Source organism: Myxocyprinus asiaticus, chromosome 13, assembly GCF_019703515.2.
Source record: "Myxocyprinus asiaticus isolate MX2 ecotype Aquarium Trade chromosome 13, UBuf_Myxa_2, whole genome shotgun sequence".
In the NCBI taxonomy this organism is placed as follows: Eukaryota; Metazoa; Chordata; class Actinopteri; order Cypriniformes; family Catostomidae; genus Myxocyprinus; species Myxocyprinus asiaticus.
The window spans coordinates 39,182,023-39,204,413 of record NC_059356.1 but is presented as its reverse complement, the minus strand read 5'-3'; the positions used below and the strand labels follow the sequence as shown (position 1 = coordinate 39,204,413).

Sequence of the window (22,391 nt, the reverse complement as noted above, 5' to 3'; positions counted from 1 at the left end):
ATATGCCCAAGAGTACAAAGCCTATGTGAATTTTGGCAGAGGATCAGGGATGACCCCATAAGATATCAACAATTAACTTACAAAAAGAAAGAGAATTGAAATTTAAGATGAAAGCAAGATGGAAAATGTAAAAATGTAACAGACTTGACTGACAGGGAAAAGAGTTACACTCGTGCAAGATGAAGCGCAATCAAAAACAGCATAGGGCATGGAAGGAAGCACAGAAAGAGCTAGAGACCTTCTGCAGGGAAACAACTCCTCCTTGTACGTCAAGTGAAGGTGAACATACACCAGACCACAACATACCTGAAACCTGAACATACTTTAACATACTTGTTAAAAGTGTCATTAAGTGACTTGATGTGTAAAACAAATAAGTAAAGGGTGTTCCGTGAAAATAAGGTCACTAGCAAAACATCAAAATCACAACTGAAACGCAGTTTTTTTTGTTTTTTGTTTTTTTTACAAATAAATAAATGTTGTACCATGATTTTTTTTTTTTTTTTATGGTAACCAGGATGGGACATGTTTCATATTATTATATGAATATCAACATGATATCTTCAATATTTAACATTTAGCAAAGAAAAAAGGGATTGATTTTTACATTAGTTGCATAAAGCAAAGTATCACAGGGAATAGAAAATAGTTCTGAAAATACTTAAAGGTTAATATAGGCAACAAAATAATAATAATAATAATAATAATAAAACGGATTATTTTATGTTGAATCAACAAAAATGAAGAATACTTAGTGGTTTCCTGTTTATGTTTTGGTATTGAAGAAAAAATGGGGATGCTGTATAAAATTAGGAATAAGTGTGAAAATTCATTAAAAGATTTCAGTGTACCCAAAGTTAATTTATAAATTTCATGAATTTAAATGATTAAAACATTTAAAACTCATCCAACCCTCAATTTGCAACACTTCTGTAGATTGACCATACATACTGTGTATATATATATATATATATATATATATATATATATATATATATATATATATATATATATATATGTGTGTGTGTGTGTGTGTGTGTGTGTGTGTGTGTGTGTGTGTGTGTGTGTGTGTGTATGTATATACTGTGTATGTATATATATATAGACAGACAGACAGACAGAAAGACAGATAGATAGATAGACAGATACAGTAGGCCTATGTATAGCGATCTAGATGGAGAACAACAACCATTTTAAGTGTTAGTGGGAGCAAAAATGAGTTCAGGCTCAACCTGTCAGGCTGGACTTACACTCATAACAACTTGAAGTACAGTAATTAATGATATCAACATAACTAAACTTGGACCATTGCTTCAAACTCTGATGGGTGAGGAACAGACCCTGTAAAGTATCAGCACTATGAAGCCACGTTTTTGTATTTGGCGGGTTTTTTATTTTATTTTATACGCTAAACATCACATTATCCGCAGATGCGAGTAAAAACACTGGAGGTTGGAAAACCAAAACAGGCTTCCATTATGAATTGTAAAACACTTCTGCGTTCAGGAAAATGATGGATACGCCCTTAAATATACATTTTTACATTATACATTCAAATATACATGACTATTTCTATAGATAAAATTTTCACGCTTGTAGGTGCTAACAAATGACCATATTTTATGTTACGAGTGAGTCATTTAGTCATCGACTCAACTGACTCAATAAAAGCACTCAGTCGTTCAAGTCCGAAACAATTGAAATTAACAAAAATGCTTCATTCACTTATTTAAAAACAATTATTTGTTTACGAATGAAACAAAGTGTGATAGCAGTGCAGAGAGCAGAGTTGTGCTTGATACTTTGGCCTCTTTTTGAGCTTTTTACTCTGGTGGAGAAAAAATGCACAAACTGGCAATTTTTTGTCTGAAATGTAAGTTATTAAAAATTATTTATTGTTTGTTGAACTGTTGTATAAAATCACAGCCGTGCTGATATTTAGGCCAACAGCACTCTCGCTCATTGTCACATTGCTTCTTCATTCTAAAAGCAGCCTGTGGTGAATAAGGATAGAAGCATGCGAAGAGTTGAGTACTCGTTTTCCCGTGCGTCTTCACCAAATGGGAATGCGCTTATGCACACACTGAATTTGATGGGTGGTTATGAGCCCCCTTTCAAAGGTAATCAATATTACTTTTTGAAAGCGTGTTATTCATGTCTCCTGGTTTGCGATAGTGGCCAATACATGTAATAGGCCTACTGGACTCTCTGATGTCTTGATGGCACACAAGCAATATCGCATTTGTCTTTTATTGTGGAGAAACGTTCTCCTTTGTGCCAAGTGGCAAAGATTTAAAGCTAGACATAAATCTTCAAAGCACATTTTGATATGGTTTAGAATATTCTATGATGTTTTCTATGAAGTCATGTTTCCTGAGTATTTCGAGATGAAAACAGGAAATTAAATGAATAGAGCATATATTCATACAAATAAGCAGATCCATTGTCCACTCTTTTCATTTGGTTTTGTGTGTGCATTTCCATAGTAGATTCTGGAATAGGATAAATATGGTGCAAGATTTCACCAATGCAAAAGGCTTTTGTAGAGCATAGGTTACATCACGCATAACAATACGGCATTTAGGGTTGTTATTCAGAATGAAAACTCAGAAATGCCCCAAAGACACCAAATAGTCTGTTGCATGATTTATTAATTTAATATCACTTGAGCTCAAACACAAATCAGCATTATTAAACTGTGAATGAACCAATGGCAAATTCAGTTAAATCCTATTGTCACAGTCTAATTATCATTATTTAGATTTTCCTCTTTAATTTAATAATGATTTGTGGACATACTGTACTTTTTTTTTCTTTTTTTCTTTTTTATAATGAGCAAGTGTTCTGAATGACCTGAATGATTAAGCATTTATAAGAGATTGGAATACTTTAAATGTGTAAGTTCAGACATTACTTGTGAGATATGACTGACAGTTATGAGCTTGAACTCCCTTCCCAGAAAGAACCTCTCAATACCTATTTTATCTCACACTGGCAGTACAACAACTCTACCTGCTGGTCATTTGTAGTAATACATTATAAACACATAGATCTCACTTTGGATCATTCATCCTTCTTATTTCTAAATTCAAACGACTACTTAAACAATTTCCAGTCTGGCATGGAGAAGCCCTATTAAAGACAGCTTAATGATTTATGCCCAAATATTGACTTTTAGTGTCGTCTTTAACAATGTCGACTACAATATTCTCCTATAGACAGATTGGAAAACTGGGCAGGACTCTCTAAGCTACACATTCTCACGGCGAAATTGTAAGGATTCATACGGCTTTTCGTATGGTATTGTACGACTGCACTCGTATGAATTCCTACGACTTTCACTACAGCCAATGACGTCACTGGACATCGTTTCCACCTAATACGCGACAATTACTTGCTTCTGTCACACATAACAGCTTCCTGTCATTTTTTACACACTCTGCTGATTGGTTAAGTTTAGATAAGGGGTTGGGTAAGGGCATAATATTAATAAGCATGTCCTTAACACCTCGTGAAGGAAACTGACGCTTACTTCTGCATTAGACATCCGGGCATTTGCACGTGATGAAATCAAATTTATACAAACAAACTCATAAAAAAATCATAAGAAATAGCCAACTCGTAAAATATGTTCGAATTTTCATGACACTTGGTTGCTCTAAATGGTCCTCAGCTGATTCAAATCATAGAAGAAAGGGGCTCCTGGTGTCAACTATGCATCTGTGTGGACCTCCATGGCATGTGGAATCCCCTCTTTACATACTTCCAATAGGTGAAATAATGCACATATTGTCACAATTGTAAACAACTGATCAAATAGATCTACATAGCTCTATCGCCAAGTGACTACAACCCCATAGACTCTCTATGCCAGTGCATTCATGAAAACAACAGTTGGATGTGCCATAACTTCCTTCAATAAAAACATAAAAGACAAAATAGAGGTTGTATTTGGCTATAAAGAGGAAATACTCAAAGTGAATGCTTACCTTGGCTCCCGAGGTCTAAAGATTAAAAATCAAGGCAGGATCTTGATGTTATTTTGGATTTAGACCTTAGTTTTATATATAATTTAATATTTATTTTTTTACTCAAAAATATAATAAGAATTACATGCTTTATATCCAGACAAGAGAGAAACTAATTTATGCAATCATTACCAGCAGGGTGGATCGGAACCAAAAAAATGACCTCAGTCCTCAGATCTCCATACTTGCATGTACTCACATACTGTATAGAATTGATTTTAAAGTGCTACTACTTATTTATAAACCACTCAATGTTCTAGGACTGAAATGCATTGTGGATATGCTTGTAGATTATAAACATATAGTCCTTTTGTGGTCAGTAATTCAGCTAGTATTATTTGGGGTTCATTCCAGATGAATAGACAGTGTTTAACTACTATGCCACCCACAGCTGGTACCAGAAGATGTGTCCCAAAAGTAGCTATACTCAAGTCTAATCTGTTTATTTGTTTATTTTTAACTTAATTTTTAAATTCCAATTAATTTTATTGTAATACCTTTCATTATTAATTCATTCTTTGAAGTAATTTAAATGAACTGAATCTCACATTTTTTTTATTATGCCTGTGTTACGCATATTCACATTGAATTACCACTGTATATAAATTATCTTGCCAATTTCTAGTCTCAAGTATTACTTAATGTACATTGTACAATTGCAGTGTTCACCTTCAATTCTGTGATTTATCATGAAGAACTTATCAGCAGGGACTAAAAACTAAATGTTTTTCATTTTGGTTTGTTCTGAGCAAAAACAGTATTTTTTCTTGCTGGTTCAGAAGTTCCCCACATCCTTTCCAAAAGGTTACTGGTTAGAACTAAATAAAAGAACGGTAAATAATGTTCTTTTTAAAATTACAGTACTCTGCACTAAGGGGTGGTTGAAATCTCAATTGCAGTCTTGCCAGATCTCACAAATAGAAATAAGCAACCTGGGCTGTGTTTCTCAAGAGCATCGTAAGCCTAAGTAGATCATAGAAACCACTGGTGCCAATGGTCTCTACTCTACAATCAGCTTAAGCTTGCAATGCTTTTGGGAAACGCAGCCGTGGACTGGAAAAACAAGCCCAAAATAAGCCACTTGCCTCACCAAAATAAGCGAAAAAATAGCAATTAAATATTTTCCGGTGTTGTGAATTTATCAGCATAGAAATCATAACAAGCATATCGTTAATTAACAGGAAAGCACCAATTTATTTATAGATCTGCTTCTCAGTCAAAACCCGGCAGCATCAGATCTGTAATAAATTAAATCTAACAATAATAAATAATTATTAATGTGCTTTTTACCTCTAATAATATTTTCCTTGTATCTGAATTAGCACTGCATTTATATATAGTAATTATACATAGTTGTTAAAAAGGTCTTCATTCATACTGTTCAAACATACTGTTCATCGACAAAAAATCACTCAAGAAACATAACTCTAAAATATAAAACAATTAATACAGCTCTAACAGTTTAGTGGAAAGCAATCTTTCAAAACAGCACATCTCCATCCTCTTTGACATCTATTTGGAATAACCATATGTTTCTGTGTTGGAAATAAAGCATTCCTGTTCCAAGGATGGAAGGAGAATGGCATAACCAGCCTGAGGCATCTTTTTGAAAATGGCCTGCTCATGACCTTTGACCAGATACAGAGCACATACAACATCCCTGCTAACTCTTACTTTCAGTACATCCAGATAAAAAAGACAAAATTGATTTTAATAACTTATCTTGCCATATCCCCCCTCTTTATCAAAGAAATATGTCAACTTAAACCCACTGGAATACTAAAGCAAATATATAATTATTAGCAGAAAAATTAGCAGCAACTCCTGGGTCCCTTTTTTAAAATACTTAGAGAACTGAGACCTCTTCTGACTTTAGAGATCTTTGCCTGAACTTCCTTCCTACTTGCAAATATGCTTCATAAACAGAACACAATATGCAACTATGTGCTTTAATAGAATTCCGTACACTGCCTTTGTCTGTCTGTCTGTTTTGTAACAACTAAGATTTTGAATAAGAATTGTTTTTTTCTTCATGTATTTATTTGTTTATTCTTTCATTGTGTGTGTGAGTGTGTGTATTTGTATGTGCTTGTCATATAGTCTTATGTCATGAGTTGTAATGCCTTGTAATGTGTTAAAAGTACAATAGAAAATTAAATAAAAAAGAAAATGTATTCACAAAATGCGTCAACCACAATGGGCAGTTTGGCAAAAAGATGTGATACAGCAGTTTCCTTCAGGATCAAAGCACATTTCCAAAACTTTACTGTGATAATCCTTTGGCCTTTGGTTTTAATGAAAAAAATTGTCAGAACTAAATTAGCTGTTATAATCGGTTACCAGCATTTAAAAATAAAGTTTTCTCTCCGGAACAACTGAAAATCACTTAATTCCCGTTTTTGGTTTGTTCTGCAAAAAAACATTTGTTCTTTTTCGTTCCTTGAATCTTTTTTAGTCCTTACTTTTCAGAAGCTCCATCGATTTGCTAATACTGCCCTCATATGGAGCACAACAGAAGACAGAATTTCAGCTTGTAGATTCTGGAATAAAATAAAAATAAAAATGGTGATCCATGGTGAAATTAAGGTACTAGCTGCTTTTGAAAGTATGTAGGCTACTGTATTCCGAAAAGCATTATACAAATAAAACCAAATTGACTTTTAAAAGGTTTATTGAGGATAGCTGTTGAGAAATTCCATTCTATTCTATTGTTGTTTAAGACATAACTTGACAAAACGAGACTTGAAGACTCAAGGAAACTATAACTATAGAGAGCTGCAGGTTATGTAAATCACTTATCACATCATTTCTCTAGCTACATGCATTATTCTGTCAGACAATATAGTTTATTGAGAGAACAAATTGAGTGCAAATTAAATGACTTCTGTTATAAGGGTCTCAACGTTACACACTTTGAAGTAGCAGACCTTGAAAACTATGCACACACCTACATACTGGAAACACTTCAGTGTCACACTGTCAGTGAGAGTTCATAGGCTTAACAACATGAAACCAGACACTCCCAACAGCCCTGCATCTCTGGGTCTGGGAGATGTACTTCGACAGAGGAAGACCTTCTAGATAGAGCAGAGGAAATCACAGCAAGAAGAGGGGATCCCTTGTCACAGCCATGGTTTTGGATCCACCGGACTCTCTGGTCGTCGACAGATACTGGATGAGTGATAGGAGAATAAACCGGTCTTGCTGATGATTGCATGATTCATGACAGGTGTCTGGGATTTGCACCAGTGTCAAAGTGACTGCCAGAGTGTTGAGGGGAAAACTACCCAAGATTGAAAAGTCCATTAATAACAGAAGACAGTGTATCAGCTGCTGGTCAGAAAGTGGTTACTGGTCTTACTAACTTGGGTTTGATTTTGATGTGTGTAATGGAGACCAGTGCAAGTTGTCACACTTTTTACTTCGGTGAGAATTTCTCACCTGGTAGGTTTATTTCATAATTAAAGTAATTTCTGTGTTTTTGTCTACAGCCTTATTGTCTAGGAAAAAATTTGCAGTTTGTTGAACACACATTAAGCTTTTGGTGACAACATGCTCCTATAGTGGGACATGTGGACATGTAGGGTAAATTGTCACAATGGAAACCTGCCATTAAACAGTGTATTATAGCTTAAGGTTTATACAGTTACTGTATGAAAACATATCAAACTAACATACAAAATTGTTAAACCACTCTCTTGGCCAACAGATATTAATTTTAATAAATTGTACAAAATGCACTAAAAGAAACATGACAACTCACCCCAAATTGTAAGAAAAATACACTTGTCATGAGAACATCACTCAGTGTTTCAGTTAAAATGTACTTACTGTATATACAGGCCTCCACAAGAACCTGTACTGACATCTTGTTAAAACCACAGTTCAGTCCTTTTGTCTTGGGCAGAGAGTTTTTGAAGGCTGAATGAACAGGTGGAGTTTCTCCATTCATTAAACTGTTGTTACTGGGTGGCATTCTCAGGCGCCTGAATGACTGACTCCAGGGGTTAACAAAACAAGAACGGGCTGCAGTTGCTGTTCATAGTAAAACAAGATGGAAGGTGTTTATCCTTCACAATTCCCTTGAACTCACTTTTCAAAACAATGAAACTCCCAAAGACAGAGCAAGGTCTATCTGATGAAGCATAAAGCACAAATGAACAGAGTTTACTGGATTCTGAAATCGTTCATTGTTTCATATCAATCTAGATTGTGCTTAACTGAAGGTGAAGAATGTATTTTGATAACTGTATTCGAAGAGTGTAATTAAACTGAATTATCTCGAAAACCATGTTAAAGGAATATTCCGGGTTCAATACAAGTTAAGATCAATCGACATCTTTGTAGCATAATACTGATTACCACAAAAATGAATTGCCTTTTCTTTAAAAAAAAAAAAGAAGAAGAAGCAAAAATCGAGGTTACAGTGAGGCACTTACAATGGAAGTGAATGGGGCCAATTTTTGGAGGGTTTAAATGCAGAAACGTGAAGCCTATAATTTTATAAAAGCCCTTTCATTAATTCTTCTGTTAAAACGCATGCATTGTTTGAGTTGTAAAGTTGTTTAAATTGTAATTTTTACAGTCATTTTAGGGTTTTAGGGTTTGTTGACATCGTCATGGCAACAAAGCTGCAAAATTGGCTATAACTTTACACAGAAAATTTATCTCACTAAAATCATGTTTACACGCATTTTGTTTATGTCTTGTAGCTACACTTTTATATATATATATATATATATATATATATATGTATATATATACATTTTAACATTAAAAAATTGGCCCCCATTCACTCCCATTGTAAATGCCTCATTGCAACAGATTTTTGCTTTTTTTAAAGAAAAGGAGGGGCAAGTCAAAATTATTTTTTGCAGTAATCAATATGATGCCACAAACTATGTCGATTGAGCTTAGCTTTTATTGAACCTGGAATTTTCCTTTAAAATTTATAATGTTGTGGCTGTACTTTTGTGTGTATTTTAATAGATAAGGACTGTTCCCATTCACTCCCATTTTAAGTGCCTTACTGTAACCGCGAAATAAACCAGGGACAAGTGTAAATTTGATTTTGTGTTAAACAAAAATGCTATTGATTGAGCTTAGCTTGTATGGAACCCGGAACATTCCTTTAACAAAACCACTACAAATGGAACACTGTTTCACTGAGAAGAAAAAAAGCCAGTGCGAGCAATTATGAACTGAATGCATAACGGTCATGATGGCAGTTTACCATAACAGTTTGAACATTGTTATCATGCTAATTCTGTCATGCCTGTGTGAGGGGTTTGGCTTGTGAAGCCTCATCTCTTCACACTTAAGCTACCTTGCCTTGTGTGGAGGGTGATAGCATCTCTGATAGGATAAACTGACCCTCTGATGCAGTTGAGGAGCTTTGCGGAGGGTATAAAACTTCTCAAAGATCATTCTCATTGCTTTCTCTCATCTCACACCCTAATCTTTGCAGTAATGGCTCCTAAAAAGCCTGAACCAAAGAAAGAGGCAGCCAAGCCAGCGCCCCCTCCAGAGCCAGAGAAACCCAAGGAACCTGAGTTTGACCCAAAAAGCATTACGGTGAGTATCCTGATGATTTTGTCTATATAGCTATGGTATAGACTCTAACAGGCACCCAACACTGTCAGAAAGAAAGGTACTGTGCAGGTAAATTCTTGTTCAGAAAGGAACAAAACATATAAATGTACCGTAAAAGGTTATAAACATTTTTAAACAATTTATAATTGTTTTTCAATGAGTTATAAACTAGTTATAACTAACTAGAGGTACAAAAAGTCCCCTGGAGAGTACCACCCTTGTACCTTAAGTACAGTTTATTTATTTATTTATTATTTATTTATGTCTGAGTGTGAACATTGTATCATGCCCTGGGTAGCGGGGACTATAAACTGAATGTTTTTCATTTCGGTTCGTTCCGAGCAGAAACAGTATTTTTTCGTTCCAGTTCCGGCATTCCACAGCCTCCTTTACAAATGGTAACCGGTTGGAACAAAATTAAAAAACATTTAATAACATTCTTTCTTTTTAAATAACAGTACTCTGTGCTAAGGGTGGATGAAATACAGTTGCAGTGTTTCCAGATCTCACAAGAGAAACAAGGCACCTGTTTCGGAAAAACAAGCTCAAAATAAGGGACTTTTTTAAAATAAATGTTTTCCCATGGGGGGAATTTTCAGGATAGAAATCATAACAAGTATAGAATACAGTAGCCTATATAAAGTAACAGTTTTTCAATAAATGTATTCTTACAATTAAATATCCCCAAAAATAATCAAACAATTCATTTGTCCACCTTTAAATCAATGAATGACCTAAATCTCTCTCTCCTGCATGCATGCACACACAGAGTTGGCGCGTTTGGATTAAACATCAGCTTTTGCGTGCCAAATGATTAAAATTTTTTTACACTGGTTTTTAAACTAGCGGTTTTCTTCAGAATCAAAGCGCATGCTTATGTTCTACTAATAAGAGAGAAGCCTCATTTTTGGGGCAACAGGAAGTGTCCCTATGCTGTTTCGATTCTTAGTCCTGACTGACTCATCCAGATTCCAGAATGATGTTTTGCTCTTAGTAATGTACATCAACAAAAACATATTCCAGATACTTATGAGGACTAAGATATTTGCGCCCTTGGGAAATTACTAATGTTCCCTTCTATAGACATCCGATTCATTTGCCGTTTGTTTTGTGGCATGAGTTAAAAGTAAGCTTTCCAGTGTTGGTTGGTTTTTACTTCATCTAACAGAGGAAGAATTCAGTTACAGTACTTCAGTTGCAGTAAAATCTCCTGTTATGCTGTCAGTTTTATTGCTTTTAAAGGATGTGGCATTATGTGAACAATGTGGCCTGTTAGCCTTTAATTAAATAGTCTCACATTTGGCCTTTAAAAATTTTCACACACAAACTTTGGTTTTAAAAAGTTTTTTTTTTAAAAAGTCCCTTCTTAGCTAAATGTTTCAGTGTGCAGATATCACTGTTTATTCATTTTGATCTGGGACCACATTTGCTACATTAATTGACCCGATGGTTAGAGATGGAGTATGGACAATGGAAACTTGTCCATGGTCAGAATGAAAGAGAATCAAAGCTCATGGCCTTGCATACAAGTGCCTGATTGCTAAGAGCTCCCATACCACCTCTTAGCATTCCCGTTCCTTTGTCTGAGATGGTCTTTCTCATCTAGGGACACTAAGGAAGGATGGGGTTTCAATGTAATTCCCTCTGGTCCTAGAACAGGTGTTTGTTATTCTTAGTCTCCGTAATGAGTGGGGTACACTGGTCATAGCTGACCTTTCTCGAAGGACTTCAGAAAGCCTGTTTCCTCTCAAAGGGTTCTTGCTAGCACCTTTGTCTGCTGAGCAGTTTGACTAGCATTGTCTAAACTAAGAATGGGCCGACTTCTAGTATTTCCATTGTGATTGACCACTGTTAACTGCATTGTAAGGTTTTTTTTTATAATTTGGCTGAAATTCACCCAATTGTATCATTCATACGGACATTAATGAAATATATCAGACTCCCTAAAATACTATTTCGCCCCCCCAGATTGAGTTTACAGCTGAACAGATTGAAGGTAAGCATTTGCAGAATCAAACAGACTTACATTGAAAATTAATTAATGTATACTTACTTACTCATACTTACTCATGTATTACCGTATCATATTCTCCACAGAATTTAAGGAGGCATTCTTGCTGTTTGACAGAACACCGACCGGTGAAATGAAGATCACCTATGCCCAGTGTGGTGAAGTCATGAGGGCGTTGGGTCAAAACCCCACAAATGCAGAGGTCCTGAAAGTACTGGGCAAACCAAAACCTGAGGGTAAGAACAATTAATTGTTCATTATACTGTCCAACAAAGGCAAAACACAGTAATTACAACTACACAGAAATTGATTAAAATGCCTCTAAGGTTACATAGTTTAAGTGTGGACATTACATTTACATTTAGACGTTTAGCAGACACTTTTATCCCGAGCAACTTGGTAGTTACAGCAGTTTTCACACTCCCTTTTCTCTGAACCTGAGCATACTGCAGCTGAACCAAATTGTCTGTAACAGGACAGATCATAGTCTAAGCGACCTGATTTCTAACTCGATATTGACCAAATGTGTAATTACTGATTTCTGCTACAAATGGCATCATGCTCATGAATGAGTTTTGAATGTGTTTCTAATTTCCATTTTTATGTCACTCTAGAAATGACCTCCAAACTGATTGACTTTGAGACTTTCCTGCCTATGTTCCAACACGTGTCCAAGTCCAAAGATCAGGGCACTTTTGAGGACTTTGTTGAGGGGCTGCGAGTGTTTGACAAGGAAGGAAACGGCACTGTAATGGGAGCCGAACTTCGACACGTACTTGCAACTTTGGGTAAAAAACAACAATAACAATAAAAACAAAAACTGCACAAAATAGATTAAATGGATACAGACTCTTAAAAATTAAGGTTCTTCAATGGTTCAAGACTTTAGAATCAGCAAAGAAACCTCTTATCAAAAAACATTTTGGTTGTATTGGTTTCTTGAGTTGACTATATGGTTCTTTAGAGAAAACGTTAATGCTTAAACTTTTATGTTCTTCAGATAAGAGTTTTGATGTCTCGGTTCTTAAAAACACCAGTATATAGATGGTTTTCTACACAACTAAGTAATAAAAATTTGTTTGTGGAACTGAAAGATTCTCAAGTGATATCAAACTGTCCACGTCCACACTAATACGTTTTCAGTTGAATGCATTGATTTTGATACATTTATGATTCTCATCCACACTTGATTGGCATTTTCATAAACCGCAAACAAAACAGTTGAAAACGCTCTCTTGTACCCCATACTTTGGAAGAATTAGGAAACTGAAAACTAAGTTTCCCCAAAAAAACATATTAGTGCGGACCCTTTTTGGTTCTAATTGGAACCTTTATTTTCAAGATTGTATGCCAAATAGACCCAATGAGTGCATTATTGTTGAATAAGACATTTATTTAAACATATTTTAGAACAGAACAAAGCCAGCCTAAAAATATTAATGTTGGGTTGTCTCTGTTTGCCTCCTGGTATTTATATTTACCTTGATATTAATGCCACCGGTAACTAAAGATTATCACATCTGTTTGTCTGCAGGTGAGAAAATGACAGAATCGGAGGTTGAACAGCTAATGACTGGACTGGAAGATGGAAACGGTTGTGTTAACTATGAAGGTGTGATCATTTCTCAAATTATATAAATATTTCAAAATCTACCGTTTACCTTTGGGTATAGGGTTATGCTTGTAAACGTGGGCAGAATTACAGTATATTCACTGACAGTGTTTATTATTGTTATTTTACAACTCTGTACTGTAATCTTTATTGCAATATACAGTATATTACTATTAGTATCTCCAAAAATGGGCTTTTTATGCATTCTTGCAATTAAAGAATAGTTTAAACAATTTGCTTTACCGATTGGCTTTGCAATTCCCATATATAACTTTGTTCTTTGCTTTAGAGTAGGTGAAAAGTAATCTTGTCTGTTTATACTTTTCTCCCACAGCATTTGTTAAACATGTCATGACTGTGTAAACAAAAGAGGTCAGTGATGGTTATTAAGAATTTCAAATATATGCATTATGTTATTATAATGTCATTGGAATATACCAGCATTTGAAGATGTGAACTTACATTACATTATATCAGTTTCAATGCCGTTTCCAGTCAAAACACAAAAGGAAAATGTTCAGAGAAAGTAAATTAGATCTTATTCGTCCTCATACAGTTTTCCCTTTTTCCTGTAGGAACAAATGTGACAGACCTCTACTGTTATCAACAGACCCTCAGCCCAGTTCTTCACTCTCTTGCCCTGTAGTTTTTCTGTTCATGTGATTTTGTCATTGCATTGACATTTGTTTTAATTTGTGTTGCACAGACGCTCACACATCCAGAGTTTAAAACTCACAGGTTTGATTAGAGAGAGAGAGAAAAATAAAATAAAATTGACACTCTCTTTGTTATATTGCCCTCATCATATTCTCCTAAAATGAATCTCCACCAACATTTAAAGACACAACTGCAGCCAGAGATTTCTCAATGTACAGCTGTCCTAATAAAATGGATTAGAGCAACAGCTAGAAAAAAGAAGAAGAAAACCCTGTAAGATTCTGAATCAGGAGTGTCACTGTGAATTACAGATCAAGAGAGCATGAATAACGACAATAACACAATGGCCTTATCTCTACAACAGTTTGCAGTTATGTTTGTCTGCGCATTCTATATTTGTACAAACAGAGGATAAAATTAACTTGTTAATTTGAAGTGTCTGAATAGACAGCCTTGCTTACATCCCAGACATCTAAAGAATGTACTCATGGATTAGCAATGGACCTGTGATGGTCCACAGCTGGTAAGTGTTAACTTACAGAGCAAAACAAAGCTCCTTTCAATGGCTTTTGTGTATTCCTGTGAGTCCTTGTGGTTCATGGCAACAGAGATGCTGTCCACAACCATAACCTTTGATTTTCAAGCACAATGACTGGCATAAATAGCATTTTCATTTCAGCTGCTGCCTTAATTTCCCTTATTGGCGGGAGTCCTGCAGCAATTATAAGCACTGTGAGTAGGGAAGGTTATTGTGTAACAGACAACATGTAAATACACATGGAGATGGAAGACATGCAAAACACATACAATTGCAATCACACAAAATGTGGTTCTCACTATTTGACAGACTCATAAATCAGCCAAATAATGTTTTGCTCCACATCTAATAAGGTCAATAGGTATCAGTGAGGATTAGATTTAGGGATAGGGTTAGGGTGTACAGTATAAAATATAAACCGCATTAAAACTGATTCTGTCTATGAGATATCCTCACTGATAGAGTAAAAACTACATGTGTGCCCTCACAAGTATAGCCAATCCTGTACAGACAAACACAGAAACATACACACAAAATGCACAATCTCTATCAGCAGTGATATAAGAATTCTTCACATTTGTCAACAGAGCTGCTGGATCACTGTCAAGTTTTTCATTCGAAATATACATACAGCCAGAAATATACTCCTACTTCCTGTCTTGTTGCCAAGATACCTTGAGGATCACAGATAGAAAATCAATGTTAAAAAAATGTCTGACTCTTCTGAATATCAACACGATTCTTCAAAATCTACTCTCAAAACAATATTGATGAAGCTTCTGCATGTATGTAATCAAGAGGCCCTGGTCATTTGAACACTGTTTATCACGCATAATGAGTAGTTACAAACGATATCTTTTGCCTAGGAATGTGCATTTTTTGGGGGTGTGGGGTTGGTGAGGGTGGTGGTGCTCTGGGGTCTCGAACCCCTGCCCCTTTGATGAGGTGCCCCTACTTTGAATAATCCATTTTCCCTTTGCTGAGGTGGGTGAGAGTTTGGTGGCCCATGCAGTCAACAGAGAATGTACCATCTGCCCAATTCAACCCCCTCCCTTCCCCTCGCCTACATGCAGTGTTCACCCACCACTCTCATAAATAAACAGATTTGTGTATTTATTAAAGGTGCACTCAGTAACTTTTTGAAGTATGTCTAAGTAACTTACATTGGCTTACAGTGACTACTAGTGGCCTGGGAGCAGCATCATTTAAACACAGTAGTTTTCAGTTACCAATGCCATTGTAGAAATTCACTATTCACAGTAAACCAGGATTAGTTTAATCCATCAATGAAAGTGTCCAATAACAGGGCAGCTACTGAGATTAATCATGTAGTATTCAGCTGGTCATGTGACGCTAACATGGCTGCCCCCATTAGGCACCCCTGCTCCATGTAGAATAAAAGAGCATTTATAAGGTTACTGATATGACTGAACTCTTCATCTCACATGAGTGGTCATGAGTTCATACATACCTGTATGTTTCAATGTTACTATTAATTGAATTTCTTTAAAAGTAAAACTTTTTAAATGAGGGGGGAAAAAATTACTGAGTGCACCTTTAGATAAAAATCAAATCAGTAAACAGGGATTATTATTTAAGACAAAAATAGGGAACCAGATACATTGCTAGGGCTATAACGTCATCTAAAAGCCAAGAGAGAAACCGCAGCCTCTCAACAAGCCCCTAGTTTCTGCAACAGATCTCCTCTCTTATTGGTGAGAATAATACAATTTGGAACTTTATAGGCTGACAGATCAAACATATTGCAATAGTGGTTTGAAAACTCAACACAGGAACACAGGTCAATACAACAAATATTAAGAGGCCATTAGCCTCCTCACTCTCTCTGTCTTTCTCTAACACACACAGAAAATTATTAGCAAAATCTAAAAAATGCCTAGTCATTCACAAGCTGTCTGGTTGCTGACAAACTCTCATCCAAGTCCAACCTCACTCAAGTACTTTATTGGCTTATTGTGCTAAGAGTATCTCACACATCTAAAGAACAACACTGACAGCATCAAATAACAGAATCTCTCTTTACAGTTTAAGTAAGCAAATTGGCTTGCACAAGAAAATAAAATGAGGAGAATTTACATTTTACGTCTTCTTATTTCTCTTGAGCTGACGAAGTGCTATACAGCAGTGAATCACAAGGACTCTTGCAGTTAATGTGAAGGTATCCAGGTGAAGGATGTGACTTGGTATGTAATTAATCCTTGTTTAAGATAAAATATAGTCAATGCATATAAGGCTTGATTCAAATGGAGCAGTACTCTCTCCAAATCCAAAGTAGCCTACTAATAAACATCCCACATAAAATACTATGTTACTGAACTAAAACTGTCATTTGCTGTAGTAAAGTGTACTGTATGCAGTTAATGCAGTAACTACCCAAAAACACTCCACATTTTTAAGCTACATTTGGTGCCAGTTTACCTGCTTAATGTAACTGGCCCACTAATATTATATGGGGTACAGTGGGGCAAAAGGCACCGCTTAAAGGAATAGTTCACCCAAAAATGAAAATTCTCTCATAATTTACTCACCCTCATACTCAAATGAGAATAAAAGTAATCCATACGGCTCCAGTGGTTTAATCCATGTCTTCAGAAGCGACATAGCGTGTGGGAAAATAAATAAAAATGGAAGGTTGTGTTTTGTTCAAAATAAAAAATATTTGTTTTTTAAAAAGGTGGCAAGGGGCAAAATTTGTCAATTTATGCATAATTCTGAGACAGCAAGATGCTTTTTTGAGTAACAAATTAAGATAATTCTTCTTCAGAATATCCACTTCAGAAAAAGGTGCACTATTTCCTGTTTATCTCAGTCACATTTGCCATTACACACCATTTCAATTCCATATGTTGTCTCCTTTAAGCCAATATGGAAAAACAAGGCATTTCCATTTTTATTGATCAGTTTGTATACTGTAACGGGTTCACACGATGGGCAAGGAGGAGTCAACGTAAACTTTTAATGACACAAATGAACAAAACACAACATAAATCTGATGCACACACACAACATCGTGCGTCTCTCTCTCTTGAACTAGAGTCTCCTCTTTATCCCTCTCCTGTCTGATTCAGTGCCGGGCATCCATCGTTACGGCCCGGCCACGCCCTCCTCCTCGTCACATACCCCCAATGCCCGATTCAGGCCGGGGAAACCTCTGGCCTGACTTACTCTCCCCCCCCTTACTGGAGGGGAGGTGTTGCCCTTTCGGCCGTCCTTCCACCGGCCGGTCTTCCCCGCCTCCTGGGAATCTGAGTAGGACGAGGGGAGGGAGAGGGGAGAGGGAAAGAGCCAGCGGGAGAGATATAGAGAGAGAGAAGAGAGAGAGAGAGAGAGAGAGAGAGAAAAAAAAACTGGCTCGCCGGTCCCCGAACACGCTGTCGACTGGTCCTCAGCCAGCTGTGCAGCGATCCTCTGTGACGCCGGGCGATGGCAGCAGGCTCCTTCGCCTCCCAGCAGATGTCAGCGGCTCCTCCGCTTCCTGGCGGACGGCAGCGGGCTCCTCCGCTCCAGCACCACTGGACCATACCTCCTTGGCATCGTGACCCTTCATCAGTCGCGAGGGCTCTCCGACAGCGCATCCCTCCTCCTTCCCGGGTTTCGGCATCAATGTAACAGATCTCTGTTCAGTCGGGAAAGGAGGAAGCGGGAGCCGGATCTACATTCAACAAGACTTTAATTAGACAGACCATCAAACTGAAAACACAGCAACATAAACACACACACAAAGCGGCCGCGCTCTCTCTCTCTCTCTTTTTCCTCTCTCTCTCCCGCTCGCTCTTTCTCTCTCCCCTCTCCCTCCCTCGTCTCTCACAGATTCTTAGGAGGTGGATTCATCGGGTGGCGGAATGGCCGGAAGGGCAACTCAGCGCCGGGCGTGCATCCTCTCGGCCCGATCACGCCCTCCTCCTCGTCACACATACAAACAAGTGTTTTCCTTTCTGACCACATATTAGTCATAGAAAAGCAAGCTTTAACTTGAATTTGACCAAAATCTGTTATGACACAAAATAGAAACCTATGCTAATCTATGCAGTGGCAATTTCATATGACGCAGCATGCAGCAAATGATGTATACCCAATTTTGCATTTGGTCAGTTGTGTGTGTGCTTAAAAATTAATAAGGTGTGAGGTTCTGGTTCATCCTGGCATTCCTTTTGCTCTCTAGCCCCATCCTTCCTCTCCAGGACGCTGAAGGAACTGTTTGCTCTGACAGGATTTGCTCACTGGCTGACTGCTGCAGTTGGACAGACAATAACTCAGTGTGCCACAGAGGTAAGTCAAACTCAAACCTAATATTTTACTGTGATGCATCTTTAATCATGCATTGAACTGTGTGCAAAAGCATTGCCACAGTTTTTACAACGCTTAACTGCAAAAAGCGGTCTCAGTCTAAGGATGTGACTCAATCCGATGTTGGGTGTGTGACTGAGACATAATGGGTCTGCTCGTCTTTATATATATATATATATATATATATATATATATATATATATATATATATATATATATATATATATGTATGTATGTTTATGTATAGAAATAAAATCAAACTATGCATGTCATTTTATTGAAATTTCATTGATAAGAACGTGCATAAATACACTATTGCTTTTATATATATATATATATATATATATATATATATATATATATATATATATATATATATATATATATATATATATATACACATATACTTTTGCACTCGGTCAGTCTAGATAAAAGCAAAAGCTTACGGTGCCAGCCTTTTATTTCTAGAGGGTGGTTGTGGTCATAACGAATGAATGCCTTTGTGCGGCTTTTTGCGCTCGCGACTGATCCACCTGTTTATCGCGTTCGCTGCGGATGAACGGGATGAACGTGTAATAACGTGATTTTCGCCGTTTGCTTTCAACTGAAAATAGTGCATGTGGAACCATTTTGTCACGCAATGCTCCCCTAGTTACTCAGATCTCTGTAGAATTTGCATAGTACCTCGCTTATTTTTAAATAATGCGATTTAATGCAGCGTTTAAATGACAACTCTAAATTTAACGGAATGAAAAATGGCTTGACGCACTGAATGCACGTGTTGTTGGAGGTTTTAGAAGTCTTGCCTCTTTTTTCCCCACTGTTGAAACACTCTTCATTCAAGATGCTGAAATTTGTAACGCCACATGGAGCTTTGTCTCTGAGGTGACTCAACAATTGTGCAAATTTAACAGCTGTCTATTGGTGAAAAACATGTTTAACGTGTGATATTACACGAAACGACTTTAACTAAAGACTAAAAAAGAGAAGCTACAAGCATGAACCGTAACATTTAATGCATGGTGCATTTCCTCTTTACTATTCTCCTTGCATTGCTTGGCTTTATATGCAATGTGACCATAAAACACATGGTATAACACGCGTTTCCCTTCTTTTTACTATTTAAAAAGGATTCAGAGATTATATAGAGTTAACTCAGCATTTTGTAAGGCAGCGGACACACCTTGCTCCCCCCGCCCTCCCCGTTTCTCTCTCTCTCTCTCTCTCTCTCTCTCTCTCTCTCTCTCTCTCTCCATCACGGCTGTTGCGCTCGACCACACACTCATCACCATCCGCGCCATCCTATTGTTCGCTTCGTAAGTATTGTATCATTTTTTGTTTTGTTTTTAAATATATAAACATTCTAAATTTGAAATTCGAACTGCAACGGTTGAAACTGGTGGATAGAAGCGCGGCTGCATCTTCCTCACTTCCTCCCCCACGCCCATCGCTGCTGCTGAGCATGCCGCCTGCCTTTATTCAAACTGCACTGTCGCCTTCATATTGATTGTGTTCATTTTCAATTGTATAAAGATCACGAAATGAAATTTGCGGTTGCTGTCTCAGCTGGCATCTTAGCGGAGAGCGTAAACTGCCATTTTCTGGATGAGAAGTTTAATTGAGACAGAATGGTGGGTTGGATTTCTGCAATACATTTTTGCAGGTCTTTCCAGAATGAATATGTGTTTATATAGGCTACATAAATGTGCATAACTGTCAGTTCAAATTAGCTAAGCCAAGTTCTAGACACATGTTCTGACAGACAGACAGACAGTAGATCCCTACCATCAGAGAGAACCAGATTTCTTGCTGTCCAGTTATGCCAAGCATAATTCAATTATCACAGGAAATTAAGGAGAGCCATAACCAGAGAACAGTTGGTATATCTAATTCAGTTTACAAACCATGCAATGAAGTGTGTGTTTCCTCTATCAACCAAACGTTATAATCGCTTTTTCATGTCAGAATAGAGGAAGCTGGACTGTGTCAGTATTGTCAGATAAGATCATGTGGGTAAAACGAGATTTTAAAGGGATAGATCACCCAAAAATGAAAATTCTCTCATTATGTACTCACCCTCATGAAATCCCAGGTGTGTATGACTTTCTTTCTTCACCAGAACTCATTTGAAGAACAACAGAAAAATATCTCAGCTCAATAGGTCCTTAAAATGCAAGTAGATGGTGATACGATTTTTGAAGCTCAAAAAATCACAGATCGTCAGCATAAACGTCATCCATACGACTCCAGCTGTTAAATTAATGTATTCTAAAGCAGTAGTTCTCAACATTTTTGACTCCAAGGCCCCCCACTGTCTGAGAAAATATTCGAAGGCCCCACATGTAGGCTAGTAGATATTTATATTATAAGATATATCTACAGTATTATAAGATATTTCCTCAGATACTTCTACTGTAATGATGACAAAGCTTGTTTTTCAAAGTTTTGTAATAAAAGAAACTACAAGTGTCAATAGATTAAAACAATTACTGGTAATCATGATGCATTTTGTGATTCCAGAAATGTCAAGAATTGTATGTTCTTCATAAAAAGCAAGCTGCTGAAGGGAATTATTAAATTTTTTGGCATTTTCAGCAAGTTGAATTATAACAATTATATAAACATTATAATAATCTACCTTAATTTAAATAATTTTAAGATTGAGGCCCCCCTGGAAGTGTGCTGAGACCCCCTAGTTGGTCCCGACCCCCTGGTTGAGAACCACTATTCTAAAGCGACATGATCGCTTTTGGTGCAAAAAAAAAAAGATCAATATTTAAGCACTTTTTAACTATAATCCAATGCTTCTGGTAAGCTTCACGAGAGCGCTGAGTTCACGCGGTCTCTCGTGTGACGTATTCGCATTGGCATGTTACAGATTTAATCTCACGTTCTCCTCTCAGTTGAGACATCCAGGATAAGCACACAAATAAACCATTGTGAGTAAAGAAACAGGAAAATACAGATCTAAACCAAAACCAACTAAGCTTCTGTACAGCATTCCTCCTATTTAGTTGTAAACAGCACTGCTGTTCCATGTGTGTCGCACGTGCCTCAGTTCTCGCGTGTCTCACGTGCCAACGCAATTACATCACACACACTTTTTGAAAGCCATTTGAACGTTGTTATAATCCTGAATGATAAAAGGGTTAGTTCACCCAAAAATGAAAATTCTCTCATGATTTACTCACCCTCATGCCATCCCAGATGTATATGACTTTCTTCTGCAGAACACAAAATAAGATATCTGGAAGAATATTTCAGCTCTGTAGGTCCTCACTTTGCAAGTGAATGGGTGCCAATATTTTGAAACTCATAAATCCACAAAGGTAGCATAAAAATAATCCATACAACTCCAGTGGTTTAACTCATGTGGGTGGGTGAGAAACAGATCAATATTTAAGTAATTTTTTTGTCAATTTTTAAATTCTCCTCCCTGCCCATTAGGGGGCGATATGCAAGAAGGATGTGAATCACCAAAAACAGAAGGAAAATGAGAAAGTGAAAGTCAAGTGGAGATTGACTAAGCAAGGAGAAGAATTTAAAGTAAAAAGGACTTAAATATTGATCTGTTTCTCACCCACACCTATCATATCATGTCTAAACATGGATTTAACCACCAGAGTTGTCTGGAGTACTTTTTTT

General features: G+C 36.8%; 2 protein-coding genes and 1 long non-coding RNA gene across 11 annotated transcripts in view; 2 read left to right on the top strand and 1 right to left on the bottom strand.

Annotated features, from left to right (window-relative positions):
• Positions 1 to 6,105: 6,105 nt before the first annotated feature.
• On the bottom strand, positions 6,106 to 13,815 carry LOC127450547 (uncharacterized). Of its 2 annotated transcripts, XR_007899002.1 has the most exons (7): positions 13,706 to 13,815; positions 13,487 to 13,598; positions 13,113 to 13,159; positions 11,688 to 11,861; positions 7,860 to 8,063; positions 6,976 to 7,311; positions 6,106 to 6,568 (listed from the first exon to the last, which is right to left on the bottom strand). It is a non-coding gene; the product is annotated as an uncharacterized LOC127450547 (long non-coding RNA). The 2 variants fall into 2 exon arrangements; XR_007899001.1 differs by lacking the exon at positions 6,106 to 6,568 and having other exon boundaries at positions 6,595 to 7,311.
• LOC127450531 (myosin light chain 4-like) lies at positions 8,057 to 14,424 on the top strand. The gene is made up of 7 exons (XM_051714753.1): positions 8,057 to 9,602; positions 11,589 to 11,616; positions 11,718 to 11,867; positions 12,246 to 12,419; positions 13,166 to 13,243; positions 13,578 to 13,615; positions 13,819 to 14,424. Exons 1-6 carry the CDS (start codon positions 9,408 to 9,410, stop codon positions 13,604 to 13,606), a joined length of 654 nt encoding a protein of 217 aa, XP_051570713.1. The 5' UTR covers positions 8,057 to 9,407; the 3' UTR covers positions 13,607 to 13,615; positions 13,819 to 14,424.
• Positions 14,425 to 18,442: 4,018 nt separating this feature from the next.
• Positions 18,443 to 22,391, top strand: part of LOC127450517 (microtubule-associated protein tau-like) — a 61,009-nt gene continuing 57,060 nt past the window's right edge. For 5 of the 8 annotated variants that reach the window (XM_051714727.1, XM_051714726.1, XM_051714723.1 and 2 more), the window contains exons 1-2: positions 18,510 to 18,525; positions 18,622 to 18,728. The gene's annotated coding sequence lies outside the window, so the exon portion shown is untranslated. Of the gene's footprint in view, positions 18,526 to 18,605; positions 18,729 to 19,957; positions 20,063 to 22,391 lie in introns of those variants that run through there. The other 3 variants (XM_051714725.1, XM_051714721.1, XM_051714722.1) reach the window with 3 other exon arrangements.

What these genes read in the sequence shown, in the direction of transcription:
- LOC127450531 (XM_051714753.1), top strand. Translation starts at nt 9,408, where the DNA reads ATGCAGTTGAGGAGCTTTGCGGAGGGTATAAAACTTCTCAAAGATCAT. An exon ending in TTGACCCAAAAAGCATTACG is followed by an intron (nt 9,603 to 11,588) that starts GTGAGTATCCTG and finishes TCGCCCCCCCAG; the next exon opens with ATTGAGTTTACAGCTGAACA. An exon ending in GGGCAAACCAAAACCTGAGG is followed by an intron (nt 11,868 to 12,245) that starts GTAAGAACAATT and finishes ATGTCACTCTAG; the next exon opens with AAATGACCTCCAAACTGATT.